Source organism: Trifolium pratense, unplaced genomic scaffold (assembly GCF_020283565.1).
Source record: "Trifolium pratense cultivar HEN17-A07 unplaced genomic scaffold, ARS_RC_1.1 scaffold_71, whole genome shotgun sequence".
In the NCBI taxonomy this organism is placed as follows: Eukaryota; Viridiplantae; Streptophyta; class Magnoliopsida; order Fabales; family Fabaceae; genus Trifolium; species Trifolium pratense.
The window spans coordinates 88797-101071 of NW_025721054.1; the positions used below are offsets into that span (position 1 = coordinate 88797).

The window sequence follows — 12275 nt, forward strand, 5'->3', positions numbered from 1 at the left end:
TGGATTTGGATAATGACCGGACAATTTGTGTCACATGTTGAACGAGAACGTAGAGATCCTAGAGGTGGAGATGAAGCTAAAAGAGAGGTATCATTTTTGAATGATGAAGAATAAGAAAGTTAGCCGTTAAAGAACGTGCAGAGAATGAGTAATGGGAGATAATGTTGGAAGTGACTTGTGTTAAGTGAGAATTTGCGAAAAGGATTATCGCACATGTGAGTAGATGTCGTGTTTTAGCACATATAGTAAGGAGTTGAAGGCTATGCCTAAAGTAAGTGTCAGAGAGCATTTTGTAGTGCCCAAAAGATAAGAGTGAGTAAGTATTTGCTAAGGAATTTGGATTCATGGAATGGAAGAGTCGGTAGAGACTAGTTTTGTTAGATGCATCGTGGATGTTGATGTGGTATGGTCACAATCGGTGACAATGAAGTAAAGGATTTTAAATTGTTTCATCATGGATGATGGAACGGTAGTGACTTGGTGCATAACTTAAAATGTATTTGGACGAGAATTTTGGAAATTTTCTAGAGATGTCATATTGGGATTAGACAAGGAGTCATGAGTAAGAATACTAAGACAAAGGTTGATTAGAATTTAATGGATAGAATTAGATTGTATGACGAATATTTGGAGCTTTGTAGATTAAATTCAAGAGTTTGATTTTGGTATCGAACGTACTAAGGGAGAGTTTAAAGATAGTTGTCCATAGAGAGATAATGATTGGTAGAGGTCGGAGGTGAATAAGAATTCGATGAGTGAATAAACGGAGAAGAGTATGCTTGTTGCAATGCAAGATGATGAGGAACATCGATAGATGGATTATGGGCGAATTGAAGATGTCGTTTAGAATCAACGAGATAGAGGTTATGATTGTTTGGAGAACCAATTTTAGGCGGTAGCCTAATTTTGAAGTAGCGATTTGCTAAGGGATTAATGAGAAGTGGTATTGGAAAATGTTTGCGTTAAGGAATGCAAATATTGGTTGAGAGATTACTTGGGAACAGAGTAGTCGTATTGGATTCGACTCAATGTGAGAAAAGGAATTTGACGGTTAGAGACGGTAGTTTTTAGCATGTGTCAATGAAGTTTGAGAATGTTGGTCATCAAGTGATTGTTGGAATTGAAATATCGAGTGATAAGTTGGAATAAGATTCGAATATGAATAAGTGGTGTAGCACAGTTAAGTAATTCATGAGGGAATCAAAGATTTATGAGAATTATGGAGTTGTGGAAGTATCTTTCGGAGAGTGTTCGATTGGTTGTACCTGTTTTGGGGCAGAGTTGTGAGTACCGTAGAATGTGAGTCTGTGGATGTTTCGTGCGAAGTTGACGTTTTAGCGGTTTGATAAGAATGGTTTATGCCGATATCATGATTGTTGACTATCTATCGACAAATTGAGGAACTGGCCGTCCTTGATCTCTTGTTGATAAATAGACAAAAATTGTGTTGGATGGGATAAACCAATTTTGTCAAACTTAGTAATGTGTAGCGTTTTGAGTGTTTCGTTGGAGGGTCGGATACAGGAGTTATCCGGAGTTGTTTTAGTAGCGTAATTTTCGAGGGCGAAAATCTTCTAAGTGGGGGAGAGTTGTAACGACCCAATTTTCATATTATTATTTTTATGTGTTAAAATATTTTATTTAACGTGGCATTTTAATTAAGTTAATAACTTGAGTTATTTATCGAGTACTTTAGTTATTAGGCGAGTAGAGTGAGTTAACGTGTTATTGGGCCAAGCCAATTGGGCTTGAGGCCCAATGGGCCTTGTGTGTGTGTGGAGCGCCCATATGGGCATAGTGAGGGAAGAGAGAATTCATTTCTCATGTTCTTTGTGTTCTTGAAGAGAGGAACAGAGAGCTTGAGGAGCTAGGGCAAGGGAGAGCTAGGGATTCGAGATCTTCGTCGTGTTTTCTTCGAATCCAGGTAAGAGAGTAGATTTCATATTCGTGGGTGACTCGAGGAAGGGGAGAATGTCGATTTCTCCTCACCCGAACTTCCTCCACCCCATTTTCGTTTTAGTTGTGAATGGATTTTCTTAATGAAAATCGATTCTAAGGTTCATAACATGTTTAACATGCTCTTACCATGATGTATGAACGAATTTATTGGATAAAAACGAAGTTTATAGATGATTAAACTCAAGAACTTTGTGTTCTTGAGAGTTTTGAGTAAAAATGTTAAATCTCTACTTTTTCGTAGTAAAAATGGTAGATCGGTGAAATGAACCGTCCTTTTGTGTTTAGATATGCTTGTTATGCTTGAATATAAACTTATTTGGGGTTTATAACATGAAAAATGGGATTTTTGGGTGATTTGGTGTAGAAAACGCAAGTTTTGAACTGTCCTGACAGGAGACACTCGCTAGGCCTTCGCTCAGCGAACGTGTGGCGAACAGCTCGCCACAGCTCGCTGCATGCTCGCCATGAGCAGGTGATCCCCTGGTGAGGTTCGCTAAGCCTTCGCTTAGCGAACAGTACTGGACCAGCAACTTTTTGATAGTTGTTTTAATTGCAATTAGGCACTTGTAACATGGATTTAAGGTATCCTAACATGCAATTAGGTGTTTATAACCATGATTAATTGTATTGTGATGATAGTTGTTGATTATATGTGTGGAATATAATTGTTGTTGATTGTGTTGATGATGTTTGTTAAAATGTCAAAGAAGTATATTAAGGTGTTAATTAACTTAATAAAGAAGTATATCGAATTATGTTATTCGATAAAGAAGGATATTAAGGTATAGTGTTATCTTAATAAAGAAGTAATGTTGGATAGTGTTCCACATTAGTAAATGAAGAGCTTAATGCTATTGATTGTGAGTGAATTCATGAAATACATACATGCATTCATGAATATATGTGATATTGGATATTCCAATAAAGAAGGATATCGGATTATATTTATCCGATAAAGAAGGATATTAGAGGTGATATACTCTAATAAAGAAGATGGTACCACATGCATTAGAGGTGTCTAGAGGACATAGCATGAATGTGAAGCATTAGATTGCATTAGGGATTATGTGTGCATTTTATGATAAATGATGTTTGACACGTACTTGGTAAATGTTGATTGTTAATCCGTATGTGAGGAGCAGAGTCTGTCATGACTATAAAATGAACAACGCAGGGTCCGTCATGACCATAATCTGAACAATGTATTTGTGGTGTTAGATTACATTAGGAACTTTATGTATATCCCTATTTGTAATTGAGTTATGTGATATTTGTTGATGTTTTGGTATTGTCCGAGACGACGTGAAACTATATGTTTGGTGTATTTTGTGAATGATTGATTATGTGATAAATGAAGTATATGCATGATATATGAATATGCATGAATGATGGTGATGTATATGTATAATGTATGATTATGCATGTTTTTATGAAGAAGTGTTTCAGTACCATTTACTTACACTTATATTTTGAGTATGTTGTCTAACTCTCTTTTATGTGTTATGTGCTGGACCGTTGGGGGTCTAGATTCACAGGTTTTGTGGTATTCGATGTCGAGTCGTCGGTGAAGCTCCGCTCTGATTGTGACACGGGAAAAGGGTTGTATTTAGACTATAGAGTCTTTATGGCTTTTGATATTTATTTGTAAAACTATACATTTTGATAAAGAGGATTATTTTGTATAAACACCGTTTTTACTAATTAATTACATTAGTATTATTTTAGTAGAGGAGTGTAATACTCGAACCGATATTCAATAAATTAAATGTGATTTTCCGTTGCGTATTTTGAAAAAGATTTTACTAAGATAGAAATATATAAATAATGGGTTTGGGTGTTACAACTAGCACTCCTCTCTCAGAACAACTTCATTACAATTATACCTAGGAACATAAAGAAGATGATAAACGTAGTGATTCATGGAAACGTTATAATTGAAGGTTTATCCATTACACCACCACAGTTGATATGTAATTGTTTTATTCTGATTTTTATTATCTGTTTCTTGAAGAATCTTTGAAGCACCGATTATTTCTTCCCTGCTTGTAAAGTGAAGTTTAATTTTGAATTATCAGATTCTGAAAAACCAAGAAAGTTTTATAGACATGGTTCGTGTTTTTTCTCCACATCCCCTATTTGTATCCTAACTAATTCCATGTAACTTTATCCCATTTAAGAGTCAACCATGTCTGCCATTTTAACATATTTCTTTTCTTTAGGTTTTTGAATAAACATAATTTTGTTTTGCTTCTTATAGTTTGTCTTTTTGACTATATTGGAGGTTTTTTTATGGATGCAACAAAAACAATGGGCAGGTAGTACTTCAAAAGAAGGTCATTGTTCTCTGCAATGGTGTGGAAGAAATATATTTTCCAAGCCTTGACTTGTAAGCATAAACTCCTTCATAATTGTTTTACGTAATTTTTTTCTTCTTTATTGTGCTTTGTTTATCATCATAGTTTTTGTCTGTTATAGTTATTAACTAAATAAACTTAGTTGGTTTGTCTGTAAAACATGTGACAAGTAGTAAAAGATTAGCACCTTTTTTAAATTGGTAATTAAACGTTTATAACAACTATCCAGGATGTGCTATATGTATGTAGATGGGTTGAAGATTGGGACTACAACAAAATTATAATTTGTGTCAGGTAATATGACAGGCTCAGTTTATTATAAATATGCAAACATGAAAACTAGGGATTAGAAAAAGTTTCTGCACTAGTCTAAAGATTGTGTAGCTGATAAACGTAGTGATTTCGTGAGTATTTGGACAGTTAACAACAGACTTAATTTTTGTCCACGTGTATTGAAATATTATAATGCAAGAAGTACCTCCAGTATTTTCGTATTAAGTATTTAACACAACTATGCACCCTTTCTTATGCTTTTCATTTATATTTATGGAAATCTGTTATTTTGGCTGGCCTTATCAGTGAGACCAAGTTCTGAAAGAACTCATTGTCTTGGCCAACTGTCTTGCAGACCACATTGGGTCACTCATTCCTGGAATTGAAAAGGCATTAAATGTAAGCAATATTCTCGAGTTAAAATTTTCTTTACTCTTACGTCGTTTCTACTATTGATCTATATTTTGTCATTATTTTTCTTTTCAGGACAAATCATCTACCTCAATTTTGAAGCCCTGATATTCTTGTTCGTTATGATCGTACTCTTCTTGTTGCTGATCATAGACGCTGTGAGCCTAAGAAGTTTGGTGGTCGTGGTACTCGTGCTAGGTTCCAGAAATCTTACTGTTAAATTGTTTTTGGTATTATTCAGATGTTATTGTGTTTATGTTTTTCAATTACTCTTTAAAATTTCTATGCACTGTTTAAATTGAGGTTTGGTGGTTTTGAAAAAAAAAATTAAAAATGAAATGATCAATCGGCTGAGCAGAGAGATTTTTTCAATACTCTCTTTCATTCATTCTTCTCATCATGCTGCATCTGCATGTCTACTTGAATTGTTACTAATTTGAAATACCGTGTTTCATATCGAGATTTAGGTCACTCGTTCTCTGATAAATTTTGAACTCACTGGATTTTATAATATCAGCATAACTGACCTTTGTTTAGTTTACTGTGCTGGGTTATACAGTGATCATATTATGATAATTCCAACTTCCATTGCAATTGTGGTGATCCCGAATCTCTGTTTATTCCTGGTGAGTTAATTGAAGTTACTACTTGCAACCATTCATTGATACAAGGAAATTGTCTTTCTGGTATATAATATATAAGGAAATAGTCTTTCTGGTATATAATAAGAGTCTGTTTGGATAGACTTATTTGAACTTATCTACTAGCATAAACACTTGTAAGTCTGTTTGAGACAGTTTAAAGAAACATTTTCATTGCTTTCATGATAATGATATCAATGCAGTATAGCATATTTAAGCATGTAGGTACTCTTCTGTTATATTTTTTCTTATGCACAAAAATAATTTGGCAACATATAAAATTGTTACTATAAATTAAGAAGATACTAACTTCTTTCCTTCCTTTTTATTATTCTATTGGGGACAAAATTGTCTTTGTTGTATGATCGAGTCCTAAAATACCCCGATCATGTCTGATATTTGTATTTCACTTTTCTCTTTGTCCAGCGAGCAGTAACCAAAGTGAGTTTAATTTGCCCTGATTTTAATTGATTGATCTTGATATATACTTTACTTCTTTTAGAACTTTCAGTTAAGAAGTGTTCATGATGCAACCTATGTTTCACTTTAGGCTGCAGATTATCTCGAGCAGGCTGAGTACACATTTTTAGGAGTGAAAGAGAAGCATAATAAAGCTGCACCAGGTAATTCTTTGTCATCATTTATCTTTCCTGCAAATAGAATGCTTACAAATCAGAGCTTATTCAAATAACGCAGGAAAATGACATTAAACCGGACAAAGTTTGATAAAAATAGTTAGTGGAAGAATTTCCTTCCTTCTATTGAAGGAACTACTCACTTTCTAGTTCATATTAAAGCACTGTTTCGCTCAGATTTCAGCAAAATCTGGATATATTGATTTTTTCCTTCATTTTATGCATGTATGTATGGCAGATTAAAGAAACATAACCCAAGCCTTTTTATTTCCACAATCTGATCTGAATTCCTTCTCACGAGTATTTTTGAAGGAAAAAAACACAATGGACAGCCAATACAACCATACCTGAAGAGAAGATAGCCTGTGGAAATTCATCCACCAACTTTTCAATTTTTACTTCCTTCAACTCTTTTCCCCTTGACTAACCTTCGATGATTTCTAAAGTAAATGAATGGAAAATTATCAAATTTAATCATACCATCACATTCAGAAAATCAGTAAATTGATTGATTCAGAACACCAACTTGTTGTTATCTAGTTACCTTAATATGGTTTCCTTGCATACGGTACTTGAAACGTTGCAAGAAGCAGTAAAGGCAGGTTAGGAATATCTTTCTCTGGTGTTTATGTGTGTGTGTGTATTTCTGGTCTAGTTATACTTCCACACATATATGTTAATGTTAAATATTTCTATGGAAATTACTACTTTACTCTTCTATCCCCACACAATTGTGATACAATTAACTGTTTGGTTCAAATGCTCGCTGAGAAATTTCGCATTTTCATTCAATAACCAAGGTATGGTATATTAGGAGTTGCAACTTTTGATATCGTTGCATTAAATATTTCATTTTCATTCTCGAAGCTGATCAAATGTGTGTTATTTGATAATGATGCAGAGGCTGTTTTTTCTCAAACTAAACCTATTGCTACATCAGTAAAGGATGGTTTTAATGTCTGTATATTTGCTTATGGGCAAACTAGAACTAGTAAAACATTTACAATGGAGGGAACACCAGAAGAGAGGGGAGTTAATTACCGAACACTTGAAGAATTGTTTAGGATATCCGAAGAGAGAAAGGGTGTAATGAAGTATGACTTACATGTTAGTATGTTGGAGGTTTACAATGAGAATATAAGAGATCTTCTAGTGGAAAACTCTACCCAGCCTACTAAGAAGTGAGTTTTAATTCTTCTTAATCTAATTAGCACTGTAGTTTTTAGGTCCTTTATTTTAAATTTCAAAATAGATAGTCATTTCATATGTTCTTAACAAAAACCAAATTTGAGAAAGCCGATTGGTTATTGCTAGGCTGGATAATGAGTCTGTAAGAAATGTGCACTATTTTAGTGTGACAATTTTCTCGACTAATTTAACCTTAACAATTTGGTCATTTTTTAAATTTAAATTTGCATCACAATTAAAGGTAAAAAAACTAACTACCAAGTTTTGTTGATTATTTTTCTGGATACTATTCGTGGATTACTATTGCACTAAAATTTAGGTGTGTTTTGACACAACAATGCTACTTTTTAGTTGTCTCAGTATGGATATATTGCAAATTCTTCTTTCCATAATTGTGACATACTCAATTCGTGTAACTCATCTTCATATGCCGAGTACAAGATATCTTACCCAATATTACTTACATTCCTTGGATAATGAACATTAAATGACTTGGAGCAGCTCCAGCTGGAGGTATTTCATAATAAGTCCGCCAGCATGTCACCCCAAAAACTCAACTTTTTCTCATTTCTTTTGCTGGAGTCCGCACATCAAATGAACAGAAAGGTAGCATCTTAGGTTAGTAACACTTTCAAGATTGATTAAATAATAATATGTGATATACAACAAGGCTTTTCCCTGATCCTCGAGATGTTGCTTTGATTCAGATTAAGAACATTTTGGCACCTGGTGTTGCTGATCATTGTAACGACCCAATTTTTCATTTATTAATTTTAATGAGTTAAAATATTTTATTTAACATGGCATTTTAATTAAGTTAATAACTAGAGTTATTTATCGAGTACTTTAGTTATTAGGCGAGTAGTGAGAGTTAACGTGAATTGGGCCAAGCCAATGGGCTTGAGGCCCAATGGGCCTTGTGAGCATGAGTGGGGCGGCCATATGGCCAAGTCATGAGGGAACATTTCATTTGTTCTTGTTCTTGACAAGTTGGAGAGAGAAGAGAGCTCAAGAGCTAGGGCAAAGGAAGTGAGGAGAATCAAGATCAAATCTTCGTATTTTCTTCGAATCCAGGTATGAGAGTAGATTCCTTAATCGTGGGTGACTCGAGGAAGGGGAGAATGTCGATTTCTCCTCACCCGAACTTCCTCCACCCCATTTTCGTTTTAGCTTAGATCGGATTTTCTTGATGGAATTCGTTCCTAAGGTTCTTAATATGTTTAACATGCTTTTAACATGATTAATGAACGAAAATAATGGATAAAAACGAGTTTTATAACAGATTAAACTCAAGAACTTTGTGTTCTTGAGAGTTTTGATGAAAAAGTGTCAATCCTTACTTTTTCGATGTTTAAGAGGTAGATCTGAGAAATGGACTGTCCTTTTGTATCTATCTATGTTTGTTATGTGTGAATACAAACTCTTTTGGGATTTATAACATGAAAAATGGGATTTTTGGGTGATTTGGTGTAGAAATCGCAATTTTTGAACTGTCCTGACAGGAAGGGTTCGCTCAGCGAACGTGTGGCGAGCAGCTCGCCACAGCTCGCTGAAGCTCGCCACGAGCAGGTGTGTCTCTGGCATTGTTCGCGTAGGCTCGCTAAGCCTTCGCTCAGCGAATAGTTCGCTGAAGCTCGCCAATGCTCGCCATGAGCAGGTGACTTACTGATGAGGTTCGCCATGTCTCGCTAAGCCTTCGCTTAGCGAAGGCCTCTGTTTCTGCAACTTTTTGTTGATGTTTTACAGTACTTGTAGGCAATTGTAACTTGGTTTAATGATACTCTTGCATGATTATTGATGCTTGTTGATGCTTATAATGCTCATTGCTATTCGTTGAAGATTGTTAATCATGTATGAAGTAATAAATGAAGAATATTAAGGTTTTGTTAAATCTTAATAATGAAGTATGTTGGATAGTGTTCCACATAATAAATGAAGAGCTTATGCTAATTAATTGTGAGTGAATTCATGAACACATATACATGCATTCATGAATTAAATAGGATATTGGATATTCCAATAAAGAAGTATATCGGATTATATTTATCCGATAAAGAAGGATATTAGAGGTGAGATACTCTAATAAAGAAGATGGTACCACATGCATTAGTAATGTCTAGGATTGACATTCATGAAGTTGAAGCATTAGAGTTGCATTAGGTTATATGTGTGCATTACTTGATAAGTGATATGTGACATATAATTTGGCTAAGTGTAATGAATTGTAGATAGATTATTTGGTACTTGATTATACATGTTTAGAACTTGTAATTGAGTAGTTAATGGTGATGCATGTTTATAAATTATGAATATGCTTGTTGTTGTTGATGGAGTGTTTAAGTACCTTTTACTTGCACTTATATTTTGATTATGTGATCTAACTCTCATGCTTTGTGTTATGTGCTGGACCGTTGGGGGTTCAGGTTCTCAGGTTGAGGATCCTGCTCGGAGTTAGAGGAGTTGCTCGTGCTTAGTGTAGCGCTTTTTGGTGAGGAGTTTAGCCTAGACTACTCCTTTAGATATATTTTGTATATCTCTTTTGATGGGTTGTATAGAATTGCTCTGATAGGGTTTTACCGGGTCGGGTTATTCGTTTGAATTGTATTAAGCCCGTGATGGCATATTAGACTTTGCTAATCCTATCTTTTGAGTTGTAAACATAATATCCTTTGTTGATATGGCCTAGAGCCTAGGGATATTGTGTGAACAATTATGACTATTGTATGATATGCACTATGTTAATTATTCGCTTTTAATTCCGCTGTGCTAGCATGATTTTAAATTATGCCGTGGTTTGTAATTTTTAACATGTGACGCCTAGATTCTTCTTAAGTGTTTTATTTATTTATATTTAATAAATTCTCGTTTAAGGGGTTTGGGTGTTACAATAGTGGTATCAGAGCAAGGTCGGTTCATGTGGAACCAATTAGGAATAGTTGCCCATATATTCAACTTGTGTAGAGATAACACTGTTGATATTACCTTTCTAAGTCTGTTCTTGGATTGGTTGGTTGTTCAGGATCATGGCGGCTAGGGCTAACAATCAGATGGCAGATGCGATAGCTACTTTAACCAACATCGTGGCTAGAGATCATCAACCCCGGGAGGGAAGATGAGATGAGGTTGGAGAGGTTTATGAAGCATAATCCGAAGCTTTTCACTGGAGGCTATACTCCGGAGGCTGCTGTCAAGTGGATAGAGGAAGTAGAGATTGTCTTTGAGGCTATGAGGTGTACCGAGGAGAGTAAGTTGACCTTGGGTACTTATGTACTTCGTGAGGAAGCTAACAAGTGGTGGAAGAATGCTAAGCTGAGGATGGGAGTTGGTGGTGTGGTAATCACTTGGGAGATGTTCAAGGGAGAGTTCTTGAGGAAGTACTTTCCGGCTGATATTAGGAACAAGAAAGTGGTGGAGTTCATGGAGCTCAAGCAAGGGAACATGTCTGTGGCGGAGTATTCCGTGAAGTTTGAGGAGCTATGTGCGTTTAGTCCGCACTACAACACCGTGGAAGCTGAGAATGACAAGTGTGTCAAGTTTGAAAGTGGGTTGCGCCCGGACATCAAGCATCTTATCGGATTTTCTCAAATCCGAGACTTTGCAACTTTGGTGGATAAGTGTCGTATCTGTGATGATGATGGAAAGGCCAAGACTAACTACTACAAGGCCATGAGTGACAAGAGAGGAAAAGGTCAAGACCGTGGGAAGCCTTATGGTGACAAGGGGAAGAAGGTTGTTGAGACTAGTGGTGGAAAGAAGAGAGGTGGTGGACAATGCTACAAGTGTGGTGAGTTGGGTCATAAGTCTTATGAGTGCCCAAAGAAGGTGGACAAGTGTTTCAATTGTGGGAGGCTAGGACACAAGTCGGATGTGTGTCAAGTGAAGGTGACTTGTTTCAATTGTGGTGAAGAGGGTCACAAGAGTCCTATGTGCAAGAAGCCGAAGAAGACTGTGGGAAAGGTGTTTGCTTTGAGTGGAGATGATGCGGATCAGGGGGATAATCTCATTAGAGGTACGTGTTTCATCTATAACACTCCTTTAATTGCGATTATTGATACGGGAGCAACACATTCTTTTATATCCGTTGATTGCATGAAGCGTCTTAGTATACCTGTGTCTGAAATGTCTGGTCGTATGGAAATAGAAACTCCTGCTAATGGTTCTGTAACTACCCATCTCGTATGTCGTGACTGTCCCGTAACCGTGTTTGGTAGACACTTTGGAATGGACCTAGTGTGTATCCAACTTAGTGGAATAGATGTTATCTTTGGTATGAACTGGTTGATATTTAATCGAGTCCATATCAATTGTTGCGAGAAGACTGTTGTGTTTCCTAAACCGGAGGAGAGTTTGCATTTGATGAGTAAGAAAGAAGTAGTAGAATCGTTGAAGGAACCTGTAGAGGTGTATGCGCTGTTTGCATCCTTGAAGATGGAAGGTGAAGTTAAGATGGAAGAGTTGCCGGTTGTTTGTGAATTTCCCGATGTATTTCCGGAAGGCGTGTCAGATGTACCGCCGAAAAGAGAAGTAGAGTTTACGATCGATTTGGTACTTGGTACTAGTCCGATATCTATGGCACCGTATCGAATGTCAGCATCAGAGTTGAATGAGTTGAAGAAGCAACTAGAGGAACTACTTGAGAAGAAGTTTATTCGACCTAGTGTATCGCCGTGGGGTGCACCTGTGTTGTTGGTTAAGAAGAAAGAAGGGAGTATGAGATTGTGTATCGACTACCGACAGTTGAACAAAGTGACGATCAAGAATAAGTATCCACTTCCGAGGATAGATGATTTGATGGATCAATTGGTTGGAGCTTG

The 12275-nt window shown here is 36.1% G+C and overlaps 1 protein-coding gene across 1 annotated transcript; it reads left to right on the plus strand.

Annotated features, from left to right (window-relative positions):
* Positions 1-3818: 3818 nt before the first annotated feature.
* On the plus strand, positions 3819-9968 carry LOC123901647 (kinesin-like protein KIN-14I). The gene is made up of 12 exons (XM_045951685.1): positions 3819-3899; positions 3971-4067; positions 4241-4345; positions 4543-4607; positions 4893-4985; positions 5073-5195; positions 5535-5623; positions 6065-6079; positions 6189-6261; positions 7175-7454; positions 7963-8079; positions 9885-9968. The coding sequence occupies exons 6-11, from the start codon at positions 5120-5122 to the stop codon at positions 8057-8059; spliced, it is 630 nt and encodes a 209-aa protein (XP_045807641.1). The 5' UTR covers positions 3819-3899; positions 3971-4067; positions 4241-4345; positions 4543-4607; positions 4893-4985; positions 5073-5119; the 3' UTR covers positions 8060-8079; positions 9885-9968.
* Positions 9969-12275: the final 2307 nt, after the last annotated feature.